This window comes from Rhinoraja longicauda, chromosome 2 (assembly GCF_053455715.1).
Source record: "Rhinoraja longicauda isolate Sanriku21f chromosome 2, sRhiLon1.1, whole genome shotgun sequence".
NCBI lineage: Eukaryota > Metazoa > Chordata > Chondrichthyes > Rajiformes > Arhynchobatidae > Rhinoraja > Rhinoraja longicauda.
Genome location: NC_135954.1, coordinates 97,819,507 through 97,843,882, shown reverse-complemented (window position 1 = coordinate 97,843,882; position 24,376 = coordinate 97,819,507). Strand labels below are relative to the sequence as shown.

At 41.9% G+C, this 24,376-nt stretch overlaps 2 protein-coding genes across 3 annotated transcripts in view; one reads left to right on the top strand and one right to left on the bottom strand.

Moving 5' to 3' along the window:
• nom1 (nucleolar protein with MIF4G domain 1) overlaps nt 1–2,028 on the bottom strand; it is a 58,550-nt gene extending 56,522 nt beyond the window's left edge. For both annotated transcript variants that reach the window (XM_078424844.1, XM_078424852.1), the window contains exon 1: nt 997–2,028. In XM_078424844.1, coding sequence (XP_078280970.1) covers nt 997–1,863 — 867 coding nt within the window. In that variant the 5' untranslated portion in view covers nt 1,864–2,028. The remainder of the gene's footprint in view (nt 1–996) is intronic.
• A 332-nt stretch (nt 2,029–2,360) lies between these two features.
• The window catches only part of lmbr1 (limb development membrane protein 1), a 147,201-nt gene continuing 125,185 nt past the window's right edge, over nt 2,361–24,376 (top strand). The window contains exons 1-2 of the mRNA XM_078424807.1: nt 2,361–2,608; nt 22,545–22,617. Of these exons, the coding sequence (XP_078280933.1) occupies nt 2,546–2,608; nt 22,545–22,617 (136 nt within the window). The 5' untranslated portion in view covers nt 2,361–2,545. The remainder of the gene's footprint in view (nt 2,609–22,544; nt 22,618–24,376) is intronic.

The window sequence follows — 24,376 nt, the reverse complement described above, 5'->3', positions numbered from 1 at the left end:
CTTTAGAAAGAGTGAACATGGCTCAATCAGTATCAATGGTGCTGAAGTGTAAATGATAGAGAACTTCAAGTTCCTCAGCACAAATATCACCAACTCTATGTGCTTAACCAATCATATTGAAGCTACAAACAAGCATATCAAAGCGTCTACTTCCTCAGAAGGCCAAGGAAGTTCAGCACATCTCCACTTACCAACTTCGACTCTTGCATTATTAAAAGCATACCATCAGGTTGCATCACAACTTGGTTTAGAAACAGCTCTTCCCAAGATTGCAAGTAATTGCAGAGAACCGTGGATGTAGCTCGGTCCATCACACAGACCGAATTCCCCACCATCAACTCCAACTACACTTCTACTGTCGTGCCAAAACACCCAACATAATCAGGGACTTTTTTCAGGCACCCTGGTTACTCCCTCTTCTCTCCTCTCCTGTTGGGTAAGTGCTAAGAAAGTTTGAAACCACTTACCACCAGATACAGGAACCCGCGTTCATAGATAACGTAACAGTCCTCCCGAAGAAGTCCCTATCTTCCAACCTACCTAATTGCAGACATTGGACTTTTTCACTGTAACACTACATGCTGTAGACGAAACTTTGTACTCTGCATTTTAATCTCTTTGCACTACCAATTGTACTGGATTATGGCTTGGTTATACTCGTGTATAGTACGATCTGAATTAATTGAATAGCACATAAAAGTTTTCACGTAGCTTGGTACACATAACAATAATAATACAAAATAAGTATGAAAATCAAATTGAGTAAGAATAGAAGGAAGAAAAGGAAACCGTAAGGAAACTGGGTTAGATACAAAAATCAGGATGAAGAGTTGTTCAACGCAAAGACCAAGGGAAAGTGAGTGAAACATCACAACATGAAATTATTGCTGGACTTCTTGAAATATTTCAAGGGGAATACCCAAGCTATTTTTAAATTAGGCAACAACTTGCACAACTCTTGCCTATTCTGGAAATACATTAACGGTATTAAAATACCCGATCGGCTTCAAGTGCGGGTTGACTTGGCTGCGAACTTTCATCAGCATCATCGCTGGATTGATCAGAATCCTGGTTTCGATTTACTGTTTCTTCCATCTTCCTACTTTCCTCTCTCACAAAGTCCACATCTGAGGAGGACGAATCCTCTTCTGAGACCTGTTGATCGTCGGACTGATCCGGTTCACTGTCAGCCTCCTGGTTCATAAGCTCCTCTTGCAATGCCCCCATCTCATCGTCACTCTCTTCATATAAACCTGACAAAGCGGTGGCGGCGCCGGGCTCTACAATCCCCAGGATGTAATCCAGGCCGTCCCGGACGAAGGCCTGTGGCATGGCAGTTTTATTTTTACGTTTGTTCAAACCCAAGGCTTTTTCCAGCCTCTTGATCTCCTTCTCCTCCTCTTCGTTGGCCTCCAGTAAGCCCAGTCTCCGGTTTTCCTTATTCATGACTTTGCCTTTGGCTGGGGATCTTCCCTTAACTTTCCCTGTTGCGGATTTGGCCGAGACTAAGGTCGCTTTTCTCTTCGGACCCGTCTCCTGGCAGGGCCGAGGAGGCCCCTCATCGTCTGCTCCGTCCGTTTTCTCCTTTTGAGCCGGCGTTTTCACGCCGCTGCCCGAGGTTTGCTCGGGACTCGGGTTCAGGTGTTTCCTCTGATAATAGTCTCTCATCCGACGTTTCTTCAGCAACCTCCGCTCCTTCCTCATCTCCTTCCGACTCTTCGGCCTGCTTGGACCGAGGCCGGAGTTCTGGAGCCGAGCCCTGGCTTGTTCTGGTTCGGCCTCCGCCGTTTCCACGAACCGCTCGATGGCTTCTTGAAACCGCTTCAAGGTCTCGGGGCCGCTCCGCGATCCTTTCCCCGTCATTGCTACCACACAACGAGAACGCTTCTTACCTTAATTTTTTTTAAACCGCGCGAGTAAATATTTATTCGCAAAGGTTACTACCGCTGTTACACGTGGCTATATATCTCAGCCACGCGCCAAGGGGATTTAAACTCAACTTCATGGGGTGACAGCGGCCCGCGAGCACCGCCATGTGCAATTTAAAAAAAATGTCGTTTGATGGGTGTATCCGAACTTGATTCCCCAATAAGCACGGCCCCTCAGTCGATCCTGCATCGCGATTGGTTCTGTGGCGCCCGGTCCGCAGCGATTCCCCATTCCCATTGGCGAGTGTTCACGTCAATCATGGTCGTCACTCTTGTTTCTCCGTTCCCCGCCCCCTCCCTCCCGTTCCCAACAAGTTAGGTTGAGGTCACGCCCAGCCTATCGCTGGGCGGAATCTAGCGCGGTGCCGTTTCTCCCTGGACCGGCTCGGCCTATGAAGGGGATCGTTACTGACTCGGGGGCTGCGGGTCGCGTAGTGATGAAGGCAGAGGGAGCGAGGATCTCGCTGCTGCGCTGCTGTTTGAAATACGCTGCAGCCGCTCTCGTTTCTCCGCTCTGCTGTCGCATCGCCCCGAATGTGTTCACTTCTAAGTCATTTATTAAGTCGGCCTTTGTTTTTTTGTTGTTGTTGTTCTTAAATGTTAGGCTTCAATGAAGGATGGACCCCGACGATGTGACAATCAGAGAGCAAAACTTTCACAGCCAGGTCCGGGAGTACATTGTAAGTAGTTGCACCTGCATCGTCACTGCGCGGTTTCGCCTTGTTATTGAGAATGTCTCATGAATAATCGTTCAAAAAGGGCGAGATAGATATTTTGATGGCTGCTCCATTCCTGTTCATTTTGTTCAGATGGTTCTTTCAAAGTGGGGGCTTCTTGCTTTAAAAAAAAAAAAGTGTATTTGATGATCATTAGTGTTTTTGTATTTACTGGTGGTGTGAACAAGAGCGTCAGTCGATCTCACACCATCTGTTGTAACTGCTGCTTGGTCGGAGTGGCTTGCAGGTTGATATGTTCCTTTTAGATTACGCGCTTCCTGTGGTTGGACGGTTCACTATTCCCCGTCCTCCCCCGTTTTCATTTAGCGGTGCTCCTAAAGCAGGACTGTTAGATAGTTTTAATAGATTCACGATTCAGATCCAGATATTTATGTACCTGTTGCAAACGTAGAATTTATGGCGTTTTTCTTTTAAATGGGCCGAGAATATTGTGAGAACTAAACGGGAACTGGTTTGAGCTAGCATTTAATTAAATTGGAATAGCCAATTTTCTTGGGCCATACGAATGTAATAATAACAATAACATAATTGGGTTTATCAGATTGGAACTAGCATTTATTAATTGTTTAGTGAATATAAATGTAGTAATGTTTGTGACTGACTGATCAGGTTTCTACTGTTACTGTGAAAATTCTTACGAAAGGGTGTATTTTTATTATGGACAATAGGTTCAGGAGTAAGCCATTTGACCCTTTGAGCCAACACTGCCATTCACTAGGATCATGGCTGACCATCCACATCAGTACCCCGTTCCTGCCTTCTCCCCATATCCCTTGACTCTGCTATCATTAAGCGCTCTATCTAACTTTCGCTTGAAAGCATCCAGGGAATTGGCCTCCACTGTCTTCTGAGGCAGAGAGTTCCGCAGCTTCACAACTGTCTGAGTGAAAAAGTTTTTCCTCATCTCCGTTCTAATTGGCCTACCCCTTATTCTTAAACTGTGGCCCCTGGTTCGGGACTCCCCCCAACATTGGGAACGTGTTTCCTGCCTCTAGCGTGTACAATCCCTTTCAATACGATCCCCACTCATCGTTCTAAATTCCAGAGTATACAAGCCCAGTCGCTCCAGTCTTTCAACGTAGGACAGTCCCGCCATTCCGAGAATTAACCTCGTGAACCTTCTTAGCATTTGCCTTGCATAGATCTTTGTTATTATTTTGCTATTTCCACCATTGTTTCTCAAACTAACAGTTTCTTTTCTTTGCTTTTCAAATAAGTTCTGTTTGATTTTATTATCACAATACCATGTAATAATATTTGAGAGATTGATAGAAACGTTGTTCCCTCCATTAACAACTTTGCTGACAATTTGGAGTTTATTGAGTGAATAAAATAACTAATAATTTACTAGGTGGCTCCTTTGGTAAGCACGAGTGATGTTTTTAAATGCAACGGTGATGTGCTTTATTTGTCATCGGATGGATTTGGAGTATTTATAATTCATTTGCAATATTTCAAATATTTGCACAATTAAGTTATTTAAAATCTTAATTTAGTTTTATCTCATTTGATGAACCAGAGTCTTGTTGGGAGTTTGTTATTATTACATTTGTATGTTCCAAGAAAATTGCCTGCTCCAATTTAATTGAATGCTGGGTGTGATTCTTGAACAAAATTGTTTTTTTGTAGGGACAAAAATAGGAAAAAGGGTCATCACGTGTGTCTTAAATGTCAATGTTTGCCGGAGAGAAGGATATGGAAGATGGAGAATTAGCGGAGAATGGTGAAATTCTGAAACATGTTGAAATAAGCAAAAAAATATTTTAAGATATTGGAACACATTAAAGTACATACATCCCCACGGCCTAACAGAACTATTCCAGGGTGTTATTGGTAGCAAAGGATGATATTGCGGGACTTGGGAGATTTTTGCATCATTATTAGCCTCTGGTGATATACAACAAGACTGCAGAATAGTAAATCTTCCTTTGTTAAAAGAGGGCAGTAGAATACGCAACAGAAATATAATCCTGCAAGCTTTTGAGAAGAATGAAGAAATAATTGGAAAATACTTCAACAGACAGGATACAAGTTCACTTGGAAAGGTGGGGACTGATCAGGAGTCGTCGGCATGATTTTGTGTTGGGGAAATCGTGTCTCAAATCTAGGATTTTTGTGGAGATGACTAAGGAAATTGAAGGTTGGGTGGTATTCATGGTATGCATTGACCTTCAACAAAGGTTTTGCCAAGGTCATGATTTAGATAATTAAAGCTCATTGGATCGGAGACATGTTTGAAAAAAAGTATCCAAAATTGGCTTCATGTTAAGAGGCTCGATGGTAGTGGCGGAAGATTATTGAGGTTAGAAACCTGTGACCAGTGTGTACTGTAGAAATGAGTGCAGGGACCTTTTGTTTGTCATGTTTATAAATTACTTGGTTGCAAAGTAGGTTGTCTGATGAGTAAGCTTGTTGACGGCATGATTGTTGGAGTAGAAGATAGCCTAGATTGTCCTCTAAGAATAAAGGGTAATGTAGATTAGATGGAAAGTTGGGCAATGTGGTTTCGGATGGAATTCAATCCAGACACGTATGAGGTAAAGAAGTTTGGAGTGTCAATTACTGGCAGGACATAACGAGCACATGACGGGGATCTTTGGAGTGTTGATATACAGAGATACCTTGTGAATCAAGTTTTTTTTATTTCTAGATATTTGTAATACTGGTGGATTGGGTAATGAAGAGGACTTTTCCCGTGCTTGCCATCATAGTCTGAGGCATTGAATAATGAAAATAAAAGTTGGGATGTCATGTCACAACTGTACAATTGGTGAGGCTGTACTTGGAGAATTTTGTACCATTTTGGTTGCCACACTACAGGAAGGATGTGGCAGTAATAGAAAGAGTGCAGAAGAGATTCACTAGGATGTTGCCTGGCAGTTATGAGCAGAGATTAGATAGGTTTGGTTTATTCTCACCAGAGCATTGGATGCTGAGGGCTGACCTTAAATGTTTATAGGGCGATGAGAGGCATTGATCGAGTAGAGAAGCCTAGAATGAGAGGGGATACATTTAAGGTGCAAATTTTTCCCATGGTGTTTTAGTTATATGGATTGAGCTTCCAGATGAGGTCTCTAGAGTTGGTCATACAGCACAAAAGCAGGCTCTTCAGATCAACTTATCGATACTGAGCTAGTCCCATATGCAATGTAGACACAAAATGCTGGAGTAACTCGGCGGGACAGGCAGCATCTCTGGACAGAAGGAATGGGTGACGTTTTGGGTTGAGACCTTTCTTCAGACTGAGTCAGGGAGAGGGAGATACAGAGATGAGGTAGGGTAAGGTGTGAAAACGAGACACGAGGAAAATGTAGAATAGATCATTGTTAGCTAGGAGAAGGTAACAACAAAGCAAACAGAGATAAAATGTAATTGAAGACAGTTGGATTTCGATGTCTATCTTTGGATTAAACCAGCATCTGCAGTTCCTTCCTACTCATTAATGTAGATTGGTTGGGCCAAAGAGCCCATTTCTCTGTCTCTGTCTGGAGCTCTCTGACTCCACCTAGGTATTGTAAGGGGGCAGATTTGACATTTGAAATTTATGAAGAAAATGTTGATACTGAAGCAGAAAGTGTGAAATATATATGTGATGACCCAGTCTTATTTGGTTTTATTGTGAAGGCAAATATTTATTGTCTTGATGCATAAGTATTGGTCTTTACTTTCTTAAGCAATATTCAAAGCTGATTTTTCAACTGTATCGCAAATAAATTTCAAAACCTCCTTACTTTTGGATTGGAAATTAAACTTGGCTCTTGCTATCAAAACACCTGAATTGAAATTCATACGCCAACAATTTCTGGTTCATTTTTTAATGTTATGTTATTTTTGTGTATAGGTGGGAAAATATGCTACTTTTTACATTTATTTGCAAAAGTGTTCCAATCCTGTCTGCATTCTGTATGTTGAAAGTCAGGCTTGCCAAAAATCAAAATTTGAAGCATTAAAAATGGATTTGTTTATTATTGAAATTCATCTTGCTTGTAAAAATTCAGTGTTAAAAGATAGAATCTTATTTGTATCATTCACTACTAAAGCAGACAGAGGCAAATCTGACAATGATGGTTGACCAGAGTTGCAAGAGAAGCTGTGGTGAAATCAGACTTCTGTGCTTTGCTTGATCAAAGTTAGATATATGGAAGAAAATTAATGGTTTAAAAATGAATAAATGGAACATTGCATCATTTCTGTGCCATTATCAACTAGACTTGGACAAGGTGTAACCAAATAAACTCATTGTTCTTAATCAATTGGAAAAACCGTTCTATATTTAATCAAGGCAATGCGTAGTTGGACGTCTTGAAGCTTGTTTTAACAAAGATTGCAATGTTTCTGTACCTGGACGATAAGGCTGTTCAAAAAAGATTTTGGTGTATTGTACTCTGGTTCTTAGTGTATCAAGGTTTCCTTCTTGGCCTGAAGCAGGCTATAAAGCAAATTACAAGAATAAAATTTGTACAGTGGTTTCTGATTCAAATTACACGAGGAAGCTGATGTTTTCTTCAAATTTGTGAAACAGTAATGTATTGGATTTTGAATAATTGCCAGAGGAGCTCAGTACATGTTGATTCCCAGCAGTATCAGTAATTGCTTCGGTAACATTTTTGATTGATGCGAAGAGTGACTCCAGAGCAGATGAGATGGTGAATGAAGCTTCAGGGGGAATATGGACAAACTGAGTGAGTGGGCAGGAATGTGGAATGTGAGCTCTTCTACTTTGGTGTGATGAGCAATTGGGTAGTGTGTTTTTTTAAAGGGACCTGTATGTGCATGTGCACCAGTGATGGCAGGCAAATGTGTAGGTGAAGCAATAGCAAGCAACTGGGAGGGTAAAAGGGTATGTTACATTTCATTGGTAGCAGGTTGATTGCAGCAGCAAGGAAGTCTTGCGATTGTAATAGATCTGTTAGTTCGGGAGTATTGTTTACAGCTGTTGATTTCCTCCATGTAAGGAAAGATGTACTTGCCGTAAGTTGGAGTGCAGCAGCAATTTCACAGGGCTAGTTTGCCGTTAGAAGAGGAATTGAGTAGACTAGGATTGGATACATCAGAATTTGTAAGATTGAGAGGAGTCTAAATTCTTAGAGCTGGACAGGCCTGAGAAGGTGGATATTTTCTCTAATTGAAAAGTCTAGGACTGGGGCACCATTTGAGAAAACGTCAGCCATGCTTGACTGAAATTACACAGTTCTCCCCCTCCCCCAGTTGCAACAGGCACAGAGTCCCCCTAGTCTCCCCCTCCCCACAGTTGTAACAGGGATAGAGTACCCTCCATCAACTGTCGCACACAGCAAAAGACTGCATGGTCCTACCCCTACTTCTTTATGTTCTTTATGACGAGCTATCTGATTGGAAAATAAAATAAATATTTTTTTTAGATTTGATGATCCTGTCATTTTGGCAAAGGTAATTTGTGTTGAAAGCATTTCTTGTGCAGAATGTTGGAGGTAAATGTTTTGCTCTTGTTATTTCATCCAAGCAAAAAAATGACATTATAAATACATTTCATGCGCTGTAGATATAGAAATTAATTTCCATGACCAGTGCATCTCAAAATTCTTCACAATGACTCCTAAGATATGAGCATAGAATTGTAGTCATACAACATTTGGACCAACTTGTTCATGCTGACCAAGATACCCCATGTAAGCTTGTCCCATTTTGACCGTCTGACAGCCTCTGGAAACGAGACAAACTAGAATACACACAAGAGCTGGTTGCCTTGGTCACATCTGGAGCAAGGGAAGCTGGTTGCCAATCCCAAGACATTTCTGCAGGAATTTGTCAGGACGCTGTCCAAAGGCCAGGTATCCATCTTTGCTCCATCAATGAGATTTCTGAATAACCTTTTTAACCACCTCTTTATATTAGCTATCTCACCTCCACATCTCAGTCCTGAAGTAGTGTCTTGACCTGAAGCACTGACGATACCTAAGCCTCCACATCTTTGGCTTCACCTGCCGAGTTTCTCCATCTATTTATTTTGCTCCAAATTTGAGCATCTGTAGTCCCTTGTGTCACCTTTTATCCATAGGTTGCTTCATTGGTAACTACAGTCTGAAGTATCATTTGCCATTCTTTGCCTGCAGCTGGACGTTCAAAAATCTTGTTCAATAATTTGTGGGCCTATCACAAATTGGTAATCGTTGTAAACAATAGGGAACGTGGCTAATTAACCACATGCGATTGTTTTTTTTTCTTTTACAAATCTCAAATTGTGAGGTACAGAGCCAAATAAATAAATGATGGATCTTTGTCTCAAACATTATGGAAGCCAATGCAATTTCTCTCACTCCTCCATATTTATTGCAATAAACGATCTACATTTGACTTGAATTCTTTGATCAACAGCTGCTTTTCTGCATCCATTTTCTTGCTGCACTTTCTGCAGCTTTTCTTTCCATTAATTTCTGCATCCATTGTCATGACATTTTCAACTGCTTCCAGAAGTTGAATGTGCCTTTTAATCGCTGAGGTGTGTGTGTGGCAAAGAGTATGATCCAATGAAGTCAGTTCTGGTTGGAATGAAGGCAAATGAATAGAGGTGGCATTGAGAGAACTTTAAAGATGTGGAAGATTTAATACTTCATCAGTGAGAAAAACAAAGGCAGTAGGAAACCAGACATGGAGCAGAGTTTACTTTAAATGAGCAGTGAGACAATGAAGGGTCTCGACCCAAACCAGAGATGCTGCCTGTCCCGCTGAGTTAGTTCTGCATTTTGTGTCTGTCTTCAGTGTAAACTAGCATCTGCAGTTCCTTCCGACACAAACCCAGTTATGTTGGGTTTCTATTTATTGGTACAGGGGTGGACAGGTTATGAGTTCCACACCCCCTCCACCTTCTGATTAACAAAGGAATTTATTTTGGGCCGCCTTAATGTCACTAAGGAGTGCCTGCCACCTTAAAGTCATGAAATCCAATCTAAATTAATTAAATAGAGCAGAGTTGGCAAGATAAGCAATGGGTTGGAGTTGCAACATGCAGGAATCGATGACCAAATCTGCGACAAGTGTTGCCTGTTTGAGGAACTTGAGCTCAGTCAATTCAAACTCAGTCAACACATCAGGGAGGGACCGAGTTACCTGGACAGTATTCTGAAAGAAAGTCACACTCCGTAGATTAATACTTAAAATTTGAACGTTAAGGAATTATGTGACTGTAGAAGTAGTTTTTTCTAAACTTCACAAATTATTTTGTTTGTATTACAGAATAAATAAAACCGGGACACGTCTTTATGTCCATGGTACCATGGGCAGCAGAGTGGTGCAGAGATAGTGTTGTTGCCTTCGAGTCAGACCTGGGTTTGGATCCTAACCTTGGGTGTTGTATGTAATTTGTACCTTCTTCCTGTGACCGCGAAGGTTTTCTCTGGGTGTTTCGGTTTCTTCCAACATTCCAAAAGATCAGGCTACCAGGTTAATTGGCTTCTGTACATTGTGTGCAGGATGGAACTAATGTTCGGATGAGTGCTGGTTGCCGTGGACTGGAGGGCCTGTTTCCACATTGTATCTCTAAAACAAAATTCTATGCATACTTTTTAAATGATCTGAGGCTACTCGTGTTTCCTCATTAAACAATGTGCCTGTGAAACATTTGAGGTTCAGGAAGAGGGTATAGAGTTGGAGCGATACAGCATGGAAACAGATCCTTGGCCAGTCACTGAGTTTACACTGACCAGCCATTTTACACTGATTCTGTTTTTTTCATTCTCCCACTTTCCCACCAACTTCCTCCAAATTTAACAACTCGTGTACACAATAGGGGAAAATGGCAGTAGCCAATTAATTTATTAAATGCTTGTCTAGAATGTGGGAGGAAACCGGAGAACATAGGGGGAACTTGTGCAGTCACTGGAAGAACATACAAACACCACACAGCACTTGAGGTCAGGATATAAACTGTCGCTGGGGTTGTGAGACAGTGGTTCTACCAGCTGAACCACTCTGCTGTAAAGTTGTTTAAAGTCGAAGTATCAAATTGGTTGCAAACTTGCCAATTATGGAGCTGTTTTGGAGTGATTCATCTCTTATTCATTCATCGTCCTCCATGCCAATCATCAACCACACTCAAGACCCGCACTCACTCGGGAAAACCCCACGCTCTGTACCCTCTCAAACTCATCAATAAACTCCACTCTCAGCAACACTCCCATTTACTCACCGACCACCCACTCGCACCTTTTGAACCTTGTTTGTGGCCAGTTTTATTATGATTTTATTATGAATCTTCAATTCCTTTGTTTGGGTGCATACCAGCTTTTTGTGGGCTGTGCCCACTCCCCTGTTCGGCAACCTTCTGTAACTCCTTTACTCTATTTACATATGGTAACCAGAAGAGACTTGACCAGTAAGAGTAGACTATTCAGACTCTCAAGCCTTCACTATTTACCAAGAGAGCAGCTGATCTGAAGGTAAATTCATATCCATACTTTTCTATAATATTTTAACCCTTTATTAATTATCTATCTACCTCTGATATAATAAAATATTAAAAGGCTTTGCTTGCATCACAAGAAGGATCGACCAGTGTAATTCTGGAATTTCTCCAACTGGTAGGAGCTTCGTACTCCCGATTCGTACAAGGGTGTGGGTTGCACGGAGGATGTGTAAGCAATGCAAAACGTCCTTGCATGGAGGACTACTCGAGAGGCTTGGTGGGGGACAGTGGGGGAAGGAATGTTGCAGTCAGAGGGGATTGTTGGGGGGAAAACAGTATTTGCAGCAAAGCCAAAGTCATGGAGGCTCTATCAGTTGCCTCATGCCAAAATTAAGAATAGCGCTTCCAGGTTGGTGAAAAAAATGAAATGGTTGGGGAAGGATGCGGATGTGATTGTTCACGTAGGTACTCTTGGCATAGGTAGGACTAGCGAGGAATTTTGGTGAGATATGGGAAACTGAGGGCATAATTGAAACTGGAATCACTCACCGAGTTCCTCCAGCACTTTGTGTTTTGCTCAATATTTTAGTATTTGCAGTTCTTTGTCTCTGTTTCATTGATACACAATAAAATTGACCTGAATAGCTCCTTTGAAGAAATTCTCCTCCTCTCTCTAACAGGATTTCTGTGAGACCCCCTCTCACTGCTCCCCCTCTTTGATTCCTGCTGTACAACCATGTTCTGACTCGGTGTCTCTAATATAGCCAAGTATGTTTCCTTAACCCTTGCCTCTGCTGCCCTCTTGCCTCGTGTATCTTCCAGCTCCATTTCCGGGCTCCCAGTTTGGGGTCCAACCAGCAGCTTTAAACGGGTCCCAACCTGAAACGTCCACAGGTTTTCCATCATTTTGTTTTGCTGAAGATTCCAGCATCTGCAGTTCCTTGTGTCTCCACAAGGTTAATATCTTGTTCATTACTTGAACTGTGTGTTAATCAGATAACTAAGAAAAATAAATATGGTGCAAATTTGGTGTCAGAAAAATGGGTTTGGGAAGCACTGATATCAGTATGGTATTGAAAAAGGGGGGAGTTGTTGTATTAGGACTGGCTTTATTGGAATCAATTTCCTTGCAAATTGGATACATGGATTTACAGAAATGGGTGCAAACTAATCGGGGGACAGGGAAGTATTCTAGTAACGGGATGTACCAAAAATCAAAAAGAAATGAGAGTACTAGTGCAAAATAGTAAATGGGGAGCATTTCCCAATATTGACTGGCAATGGCATCGTGCAAAAGGTTTAGACCGGGTGGAATTTGGTGCATGTGTTCAGGAGTGTTTCCTCCGGCAATATGTAGAGGGCACAACCTGGGAGAGGGCAATGCTTGATCTCCTCTTGGGGAAATTGGGAGGGGCAAATGGATAAAGTGTTTGTGGATGAACATTTTGATACCAGTGACCACTGTTCAATTAAGATTCAGATATTTATGGATGGGGGCCCACAAGTTAAAATGCTAAATTGGTGCCAGGCCAATTTTGAGGGCATGGGAAAGAAACTTGCTCAATTTTTTTGGAGGAGGTTGTTTGAAGCTTTCTTCACTGCCTGTTGTACCTGCATGCTTACTTTCAGTGACTGATGCACAAGCACACCCAGGTCTCGTTGCACCTCCCCTTCTCCGAATCTGACACCATTCAGATAATAATCTGCTTTCCTGTTCTTGACACCAAAGTGGGTAACCTCGCATTTATTCACATTATACTGCATCTGCCCACTCACCCAACGTGTCCAAGTCACCTTGCAGCCTCATAGCATCCTCATCGCAGCTCACACTGCCACCCAGCTTTGTGTCATCCGCAAATTTGGAGATGTCACATTTAATTCCCTCGTTTTTCTCGTTAATATATATTGTAAATAACGGGTCCCAGCACCAAGCCTTGCGGCACCCCACGAGTTACTGCCTGCCATTGTGAAAAGGACTTGTTAATTCCTACTCTTTGCTTCCTGTCTGCCAACCAGTTATCTCTCCATGTCAATACCCTACCCCTAATACCATGTGCTCTAATTTTGCACGCTAATCTCTAGTGTGGGACCTTGTCAAAGGCTGTTTGAAAGTCCAGATACACCACATCCATTGGCTCTCCCTTATCCATTCTACTTGTTACATCCTCAAAAAATTGCAGATTAGTCAAGCATGATTTCCTCTGATCCATGCTATCTTTAACTGATCCTGTCACTGCTTTCCAAATGTGCTGCTATAACATCTTTAACAATCGACTCAAGCATCTTCCCCACTACCGATGTAAGGCTAACTGGTTTATAATTCCCTGTTTTCTCTCTCCCCTTTCTAAAAATGTGGGGTTACATTAGCTACCCTCCAGTCCACAGGAACTGATCCAGAATCTAGAGAACATTGGAAAATGATCACCAATGCATCGATGATTTCTAGGGCCACCTCCTTAAGTACTCTTAAGATCATCAGGCCCTGGGGATTTATCTGCCTTCAGTCCCAACAGTTTACCGTACGCCAGTTCCTGACCAATGTGGATTCCCTTCAGTTCCTCCCTCCCACTAGATCCTCGGTCCCCTAGTATTTCTAGGAGATTGTGTCTTCCTGAGTGAAGACAGAGCCAAAGTACTTGTTTAACTGTTCTGCCATTTCTTTGTTTACCATTATCAATTCACCTATCTCTGTTTGTAAGGGACCTACATTTATCTTCACTAATCTTTCCCTTTTTACATATTTAAAGAGGCTTTTAGAGTCAGTTTTTATATTCCTAGCAAGCTTTCTTTCATGCTCTTTTTCCCACCCCTCTTAATTAACCCCTTTGTCCTCCTCTGAGTTCTAAATTTCTCCCAGTCCTCTGGGTTGCTGCTTCCTCTGGCCAATTTATATGCCTTTTCCTTGGATTTAACACTATCCTTGATTTCCCTCATTAGCCACGGTTGAGCCTCCTTCCCTGTTTTAGTTTTTTGCCAGACGAGGATGAACAATTTTTGGCATTTACCCGTGCGGTCTTTAAATCTTTGCCATTGCATCTCCACCATCAACCCTTTAAGTATAGTTTGTCTGTCTATCCTAGCCAATTCCCGTCTCGTACCTTCAAAGTCTCCTTTCTTTTTCAGGACCCGAGTCTCTGAATTAACCGTGTCACTTTCCATCCTAATGCAGAATTCCACCATAATATGGTTATTGTTGCCCCAGGGGCTTTGCACAACAAGATCGCTAACTAATCCTTCCTTATTTCACAATACCCAGTCTAGGATGGCCTGCCCTCTAGTCGGTTCTTCTGCATATTGGTTGAAAAAACCATCCCGTATACTCCAAAGACGTACGGGTATGTAGGTAAATTGGCTTGGTAAATGAAAAAAAAAATTGTCCCTCATGTGTGTCTGATAACGTTATCAGCGTGGACCCGGTGGGCGGAAGGACCTGTTTCCATGCTGTATCTCTAAACTAAACAAAAACTAAATTCCAGGAAATCCTCCTCGTCAGCACTGCTACCAATTTGGTTGGTCCAACCTTTGCTACACGCATCCCTAATTTCCTGCTTAATGCTAACCCCAACCTCCCTACTGCTGATTGGTGGTATGTATACAACTCCAACAAGTGTTTTCTGTCCTTGGCTCTTTTGTAGTTCTACCCATACCGATTCTAGAGGATCCAAGCTAATGTCTCTCCTTGATATTGCATTAATCTCCCCTTGAACTTGCAATGCCACCCCACCTCTTCTTCCTTTCTGTCTACCCTTCCTGAATATCGAATACCCCTGCATGTTCAGCTCCTAGCCTTGGTTACCCTGGAGCCATGTCTCCGTAATTCCAACTATGTCATATTCCTTAATTACTAATATCATATTCCTTAACTACTAACATATCATATTCCTTCACAACTAATATATCATATTCCTTAAATATTAAGGGTTCAGGACATGCAGGTCCCTGTTAGAATGAATAACAAGTCAGGAAAATTGAGGCTTTGGACAGGAGGAGGAAGGAGCATGGGACAGGTATAGGCAGGTAGGATCAAAGATAATAGAGCAGAGCAAGATAGACCACTTGACCCTAAAAACCGTAGTATGTCATGGTGCCATTTTAGTAGGCAGAAACTTGCAGAAACATTTAAAAAGAAAAATAACACAAATCTGAATTGATAGATGAGATACATTCTGCATTTTTATGGGATCATCACACATATTGTTCCCCCAAAACACTGATTACACTGCAAGAGGCATAGCGAACGGCGGGTTTTGCTTACTAAAATGGCGGACTACGCTCCTTTGCGTACTACAAATCAGTATAGGCGATTTCAACTGAGTGGATCATCTTGCTCCTCTAGTATCTTTGGGTAGGATCAAGCTTATCCATGGGGAATTTTGGGAGCAAAAGAGTAAGCTTAAAAAAATGAAATTAAAAGAACAAAATGGGACAGGAGATGGCTCTGGCAGATAGCATTAAGGATAATTGCAAGAGGTTTAATAAATATCTAGGAGTGCATGTACATAGTTTATTGAAAATGGCATCACATGTGGATCGGGTGGGCAGAAAGCCTTTTGGGACATTAGCCATCAGTCAGAATGTTGAGTGGAAATGTGTACGGAGGAACTGCAGGTGCTGTTTTCAACCAAAGATAGACACAATGCTGGAGTAACTCAGCGGGACAGGCAGCATCTCTGGAGAGAAAGAATGGGTGACGTTTAGGCTCGAAGCCCTTCTTCAGACAATTTCCCTCCACTAACACTCTCCTCTGCCGAGTGGAGCTGGTCCTCGCCCTTTACAACTCTTCCTTTGACTCCTCCCATTTCCTCCAGTCTGAAGAAGGTCTTGACCCGAAATGTCACCCATTGCTTCTCTTCAGAGATGCTGCCTGTCCCGCTGAGTTATTCCAGCATTTTAGGGTATCTATGTTGAGTACAGAAGTTGGGAGGTTATGTTGCAGTTGTATAAGACGTTGGTGAGGCCGCGTTTAGAGTATTGTGTTCAGTTTTGGGCATCATATCTGAAAGATTTTGTGAAGTTGGGACTGGGTGCAGAGATTTACGAGGATGTTGCCAGTACTCGAGGGCCTGAGCGATAGGGAGAGGTTGAGCAGGCTGGGGCTCTATTCCTCAGAGCGCAGGAGAATGAGGGATGATCTTGTAGAGGTGCACAAAATCATGAGAGGAATAGATTGGGTTTCGATTCCCGTACAGGACAAGACACTGTGCATCCACCCAAAGGTAGAAGGTGAGGGGATTTAATCGGAACCCGCGAGGTACCTTTTTCACACAAAGGGTGGTGGGTATTTGGAAAGAGCCTCCGGAGGAGGTAGTTGAGGCAGGTACAGTCATAACGTTTAAGAAACATTTGGACAGGTACATGGATAGGACAGGTTTAGAGGACTATGGACCAAATGCATGCAGGTGGGGATAGCATATGTGGGGCATATTGGCTGGTGTGGGCAAGTTGGGCTGAAGGGCCTTTTTTCACACTGACTGACTAATTAAAATCAAAGGAACAAGCAGAAAATATGAGGAATGGTATTTTATCAGGATGCATCTCAGCTTGGTTTTAGAACAGCTCCATTCAAGAACGCAAGAAATTGCAGCGAATTGTAGACGCAGCCCAGACTGTCACACAAACCAACCTCCTATTGACATCATTTATACCTCGCGCTGCCTCGGCAAGGCCAGCAGCATAATCAAGGACAAGGCGCACCCTGACCACTCCCTCTTCTCCCCTCTCCCATCAGGCAAATGGTCTTGAAATGTGAAAACGCACACCTCCAGATTCAGGGACAGTTTCTTCCCAGCTGTTATCAGGCAACTGAACCAACCTACCACAACCAGAGAGCAGTGCTGAACTATTATCTACCACTTTGGTGACCCTCGGACTATCCTTGATCGGACTTTGCTGGCTTTACCGTGCACTAAATGTTATTCCCTTATTTATCTATACACGGTAAATGACTTGATTATAATTATGTATTGTCTTTCTACTGACTGTATAGCATGCACCAAAAGCTTTTCACTGTACCTTACGGGATTAGACACGTGACAATAATAAACTAAACCATACTAAACGGAAGGTGAATCTGGAGTGAGTAAAATCCATAAGTCAAAGTTTGAGGCTCTTTATCCGACAACATGTTACACTTGCAACACCCTCGATGTGTTTATAGCACCCAAATAGTGACTTATGTCTAGGATTTAAGAGCTGTTTTAGAGAGGAAGCTGCTGGGTGACCAGATTGAGGAACTCGATATTTCAGGTTATTACATTTTTATAAAACTTTGACTTCTGGAAGGTACCAGTGGATTAGAGAATGGCAAACATGTCTCCATTGTTGAAGATGGGAATAAGGCAGCAAGCAGGCAATCCAAGACCAGTGTGTATAGTGTGTATTGTTAATAATAATAATAATAATAATATATTCCTTTATTTGTCCCATACCGGGGAAATTTACAGTGTTACAGCAGCAAAGTGGATAGCAAATGAGATCATTCATTATAAATAAAAGTAAAGGCAAGGATAAATTGTCATCAGTTTACTGTGTATTCCTTAACTGTTACTGTTGACTCATCTGCTGGGAGCAGTGCTGGTTGTGCAGTCTCACAGCAGTGGGAAGGAAGGACCTCCTATATCTCTCCTTCACGCACTTGGGGTGAAGGAGTCTGTCACTGAAGGAGCTACTCAGTGCAGTGACAGTGTCCTGCATGGGGTGGGAGTCGTTGTCTAGCATCGATGTTAACTTTGCCATCATCCTCCTCTCTCCCACCGCCTGTACTGAGTCGAGGGGGCAACCCAGGACAGAGCTGGCCTTCCTAACCAGCTTGTCAAGTCTCTTCCCCATCGCCGCTGAGATGCTGCTGCTCCAGCAGACCACTCCATAGAAAATGGCTGATGCAACCACCGTGTTGTAGAAAGTCCTTAGGAATGCCCCCTGCACTCCAAAGGACCTGAATCTCCTCAGCAGATAAAGTCTGCTCTGGCCCTTTTTGTATAGCGCATTTGTGTTTTGGGTCCAGTACAATTTGTTGTTGAGGTAAACATCCAGGTACTTATAAGAGTCCACCCTCCCGACGTCCATTCCTTGGATGTTCACCGGTGTTGGGGGGACTTGGCTGCGCTTGCGGAAATCCACCACCATCTCCCTGGTTTTCCCCGTGTTGATCCGGAGGCGGTTCCGCGGGCACCAGTCCACAAACTCCTTAATCAGTTCTCTGTACGCCCTGTCATCGTAGCCTGTGATGAGGCTGAAGCATGCGAAGATGCATGAGCATGGTGAATATATGGAATGAGCTGCCAGAGGAGGTTGTTGAGGTAGGTACTAAAACAGTTTTTAAAAGACATTTGTGCAGTACATGGATAGGAAATGGTTAGAGGAATATTGGCCAAACACGGGATTAGACTCTTGCAGATGGGCATCCTGGTCGGCATGGGTAAGTTGAGCTGTAGGGCCTTTTTTCATGCTCTATGACTGAGTCAGTGATCGAAGTTACTATTCTTTTAGGAAAAATGTCATATGAACCAAGTTAGTGTGATTTCATGAAAAGTAAAACATTTGACAAATGTGGAAGAGTTTGTCAAGGATGCAGCAAACAGTCAATAGAGGGGAAGTTGGAGATGTCGTGCACTTGGATATTTGGAAGGCAATTGACAAGATGCCATAAGTCTGGTCATAGAGCTAGACAACATGGAAACTGGCTCTTAGGCAGTAATTGACTTGGAAGGAGGGCAGAATGTTGTTTATCAAATTTGCTGATGATGCAAACTAGGTGAAAGGGCACGTTGTAATGAGGATATTGTGACTCTGCAATTGGATATAGTTAGATTTGTTGAGTGGGTAAACCTGGCAAATGGAGTTTAATGTGTGTGTGTGTCCTGTGCTTTTTGTTGTCTACTGCCGGACCCTGACGTGAGAGGACGCTGGCGCTGTTTGTTCGCCGCTTCTCCGTCAGGATAGTTTGTCTGTTTGTTTTTATGTTATGACTGTTTTTGTAAAGCGCTTTGAGCACCTGGTAAAGCGCTATATAAAATAAATGCTTATTATTATTATTATTATAATGTGGGAAAGAGTGAAGTCATTCATGTTAAGTGGAATCAAAAGACAGACTATTATCGGAATGGAGAGAAATTCCAATGCGTGAAGTACATATGGATCTAGATGTTCTTGTGCATTAATTACAAACAACGGGCAGGTGCCCCGGGTCGTTACAGACAAACGGCATATTGCCATTTATTGCATGGGAGTTTAGAAATAGGGAAGTGTTACAGTTGCACAGGTGGTGAATCCAATAATGTTTTTGATTGGAAGCAATCTAAAGGTCATTCATCAGGATAATTCCTGGAATGAGAAGATGTTTTTGCATGAGAGACTTAAAAGTAAGATCTTCATTCTTTGAAGTTCAGAAGATTGTGGTTGATCTGTTAGGGGCATTTTGGAATAGATGTTGATGTGTTTTCCATTCGTGGAAAGTCTTGAATGAGGGGGCATGGAGACGAGGCGAGGCAAGGGGATGGTCAGTTAAAATTGAGCTGCGTGGAAGTTTCTTCTGACGATGGTGGGATTTGCGGAAATTGACTGCTCTGGAGTGTTGTGCAGAGTACATTGTTGGAGGTATTTAAACTAGAGGGATGAATGTTTTCAAAAATTGAAGGATTGAGTGCTGAGGAAAACTGGTGCAAAAGAGGAATTGAGGTCTAGGGCAGAATGGTCATAGTCATATTGCCTGTTGTGGCAGGCTTGAGGAACTATTTGACCATTTACTGCTTTTTCTAGTATTGTGAGGTGATTTTGTTGGATAATATGGAATTAAAGTTGGCAAGTCGGAAAATATTGGATAAGGCTGCATTTTTTAAAATGCAAGAAGAATTATTGGTAAAGCAGAAGAACTCTGAGCATGATGGATACATTGGACTGGGGTATTATGGCTGTTACAAAAACATATTTGAGTAATTGGCAGATCAATGTAGGGCTAAGAGATGAGATGAACTTTTAAAATTCAGTTGAACCTCATTGCAGTTCTGAGACAACATTTTGGGGAGGGGATGGGCTCATCCAATGAGCTGAATGAGAATTGAGAAACGGGAGAATGGTCACTTCGATGGGATTGTACTATAGCTCCCCAATAGTCGGTGGTAATTAGAACAACAAATATGCATGAAGATCGTCAAAATAATGAGGTCATAGTAATAGGCAATTTTAACTTTCCTATTATTGACTGGGGTGCCAAGTTCCATTTTTAAGTGCTATCAATAAAGTTTTCTCTCTCAATAGATAGGTAACTGTGAGTGAGGTGGCAACACTGCACCTCCTAATGGGAAATAAGGCATGGTATGTGACTGAAGTGTCAGTGGGGAAGCACTTTGGGACCAGTCCCCATAATTGCATTATTTTAAAATCGTTATGGGGGAAAAAAAGGTAGAACTGGTTCTCGTTAATTGGCAGGATTAGTGAACTCATGTTGATGAAGGACATTGAGTCTCTGCTTAAGATAAAGGAGGCATATGTCATTTATAGATAGCTGCAATCATATTAATCCCTTGGGTATAGATGGTGTTGGAATACACTTGAGAGCGAAATCAGAAGGCTAAAAGGGGACATAAGATAGCTTCTGCAGATAAAGTAAAGGATATTCTATATTTACCTTGAGAGCAAAAGTGCAACCGGGGAGAGAAGAGGAGCCACAGGAGATACGCAAGGTATTAAAGGAGATGAGGAAGAACTTTTTCAGTCAGAGGGTGGTGAAGGTGTGGAATTCTCTGCCTCAGAAGGCAGTGGAGGCCAGTTCGTTGGATGCTTTCAAGAGAGAGCTGGATAGAGCTCTTAAGGATAGCGGAGTTAGGGGGTATGGGGAGAAGGCAGGAACGGGGTACTGATTGAGAGTGATCAGCCATGATCGCATTGATTGGCGGTGCTGGCTCGAAGGGCTGAATGGCCTACTCCTGCACCTATTGTCTATTGTCTATAATATTTTTTGTCTGTTTTCATTGTGGAATGAAAGTCATGGAAGCTAAGGAATTCGGAGAGAATCGTGTGTCTTGAAACATTAGACATCATGAGGCATCAAGATAAAGACATCTAAAGTACATCTATATATTAATAGAAGTTTGGAGTTGCATCAATTCAAAATATGAATTGATATGTATGTCTTAAGCCTTGGTGAGATTAGGGCTGCATTTGGCATTCTACATTCTATCTGGACATGAAAATTGAGGTGTATTGCCTTTAGTATGTAACTTGGCAGAGCCCTCTAAATTAATTGCAGGGATTTTTAAAGGCTACTAGCCGGGCGTGGACCCGTTGGGTCCAAAACTCTCCTGCGGGCAACCCTCCGTGCAAACCTCTCCTGTGGGCACGGCAACCCCTGTTGGGTGAAAGCCTGCAGGCCCAGCAACCCTCCCCAACTGACGATCTGTCGACCCGTTGCCTGCCGGGGAATGTCCCCCGGGGCTGTGGGCGGGTGAGGGGGGAAAGGGAGCCACTCACCTCGGCCCTAGGCAGCCAATGCTGTGGCCAGAGCGAGCCTTGGACCTGTTGGGTGGAAACCTCCCCTGCAGCAGCAGCTCAGTGGTGATGGCCATCTTGTTTGACCTTCTGCCACCGTGCTGCACCACGGGAGGAAGGTCAGGCGCAGGGCATGCTGGGACGGACGGTGCTCCTCCCAGCCGGGGGGAGGGGGGAGTGCATTTATTAAAGTTTATTAAGATATTTGTTTTTCAAATGTAACAAAACTTGATCAATTGAGACCGCAGGGGAATGGTGAGTAGGGTGAGCCTAAAATTGTTGCATTATCATGTACCGTATTTCTGGTACACACAAACTAACAAAGTGACAGACAAACAAACAAACAAGATGAGAGTTTTAGTAATATAATAATGATATATATATATATATAGATTTAGATATTGAGAGGAAGAAATGGAAACTAGTTTTATATCTTTGGATTCGAAAAGCTTGGTTTCCAAAAGCTAGATTTCTCCCCTTTCTAACTTGCACCCCACAAATACCTGTTTGTACCTGTAGCCCATCAGTTTTGTAAGATATTTGGAACACTTATCATCTAGATGATTTGTATGTTTGACGTATTGCTGGTTTCTGTTTGTAACTTGGAAGCAGCCGACATTTTTTGTTATTGTCGACCACAAAGGATCTCTGCCTTCATTTTAAAAAAAAACTCTGCTTTAGTATTTTTCATAATTGAACCAAGTTTTTTGTTTCAAGATCATTCCATAAAACCTGCAATGTGTAATTTAGTTGAAGCTATGGATCTGAATGAAGTTCTGAGTGACAAACTGATTTGTCAAAGAAGCATAAATTCTTCAACAGAACACAGTTGAGAGAAATCTGTATTTAAGTGAATTATTTATTTGAGACATAGGTTGGAAATGATCTGGATTTTTAATGTTGTTTGCTTTTGCCATAAACTGCAATCCTAAAACATTTTAATCGATGTTTGAAATGAACCAGTTTCAGGTGGCTGTTCTGGGATTTTTCTGATCAATGTTTGTTTTCTTTTAGATTTGCTTCCTTTTGTTTGCCATTCTTTACACGATCTCCTACTTCATTATCACCAAATACAAGAGGAAACCAGGTTAGTAGAGATTTACAGTCTCAAAATGATGAATTTGCAACAGTGATTGTTTGAAAAATCAGTGGTTGTACGCGTCTATTTTGGATGAACCAAGAGCTGAAAAAAGACTTCAATTAATTAATATTTTTTTGCTTGAAGAATCTATTTTTTTGACCAGCTATAAAGACCAAAAATATCTATGAAATTGTTTATCACAAAATGCTGGAGTAATTCAGCAGGTCAGGCAGCATCTCGGGAGAGAAGGAATGGGTGACGTTTCGGGTCGAGACACTTCTTCAGACTGATATCAGGGGAGGGGGCGGAACAAAGATAAATCTTTATCCTTCCCCCTCCTCTGACAGCAGTCTGAAGAAGGGTCTGTCGTCGTATCTTTGTCCCGCCCCCTCCCCTGACATCTGTCTGACGAAGGGTCTTGACCCGACACATTACTCATTCCTTCTCCCCTGAGATGCTGCCTGATCCGCTGATTTGCTCCAGCATTTTGTGATATCTTCGATTTGAACCAGCATCTGCAGTTAGTTTACTATGAAATTGTGTATTTCAGTATTTCTTGGAATAAATATGTTAGACAATGATTGATTGTTTTCTGGTCTGAGGTCTTGAACACAAATTGAAATACAATAATTTGATATTATTACATCAACAATCTGATTGTGGTAAGAAACATGTCGATGCTGAGATGAAATATGTTAAATTGAATTCAAAATCAATGTACATCTTGAAGAATTATTTTTTCAGTTGCTTGTTCTCATTTGTATTTTATTGTCTTACCAAAAGCCCTTTTAAAATACTTTTATTGGGACTGGGGGGTGGGAGGGGGTGTCCTTTTTGGCATAAAATGCTTGTTAACCATTGATTGTATGTGGAATCAGATATCTGATATTTATCTGTTATTAAATATCATTGTCCCTTTTCTAATATTGGCAAATACTACAAACCTCAAGATCAATGAATTTGTCACTGTTCACTTCCTTAAAAAGAAAATTATTGGGTAACAATGGCTCGAATGTATGTCTTACTGTGTAAAACAGAACTGTCCACTGATCCGAGTGAGTATTGGTGAAAAATTCTTCCAGTAATATAGTTTTAATTGATGAATTTTGGATAAATCAGTAAATAATGCATTGTAAAAATCACTTGCTGTTCAGTATATTTTCTGGTATTTTACTTTATTAGGATGTTGTTGTACATTAATTCTGGAAGAGCTAAATTTACTGCTGTGATTGCAGAAATATTTCTTCCTTCTAAATTTAATTTTGTATTTTGTGGAAATTAATTGCTATAATTCTATATACATTAAAATGGATTTGACTATGACATTTGATCTGTGTGGGATGGTATTTTTCCCCCCTTCAGGTCAGTGCTGAGGCCAGTGTAGATTTTTATTTTGTGATGAGTGTGGAAGATAACATTTCCAAATGTGCTGATGATATAAAGCTTGCAAGTGTGGTTAATGAAGAAAATGAAATGCTGTAACATGTGGTTTGATGAATATGCAGACGAGGGGATGAAAGTTAATACTGAGAACGATGAAGTGATACATTTAGTGGGGAGAATAAGCAAGGATAATGTAGATCAAATGGCTCTCCTCTGAGGAATGTTTTTTAGAAGCTGCAGCAAAAGGAGGACCTTGGTGTGCATGTGTATAAATCATTGGGAACAACATGACATTATGAAGGAGTGGCTTGTAAAGCGCATGTACTCGTTGGATTAATGAATTGAGTCAAAGTACAAAATGAGCATATTCCAACTAATGCTT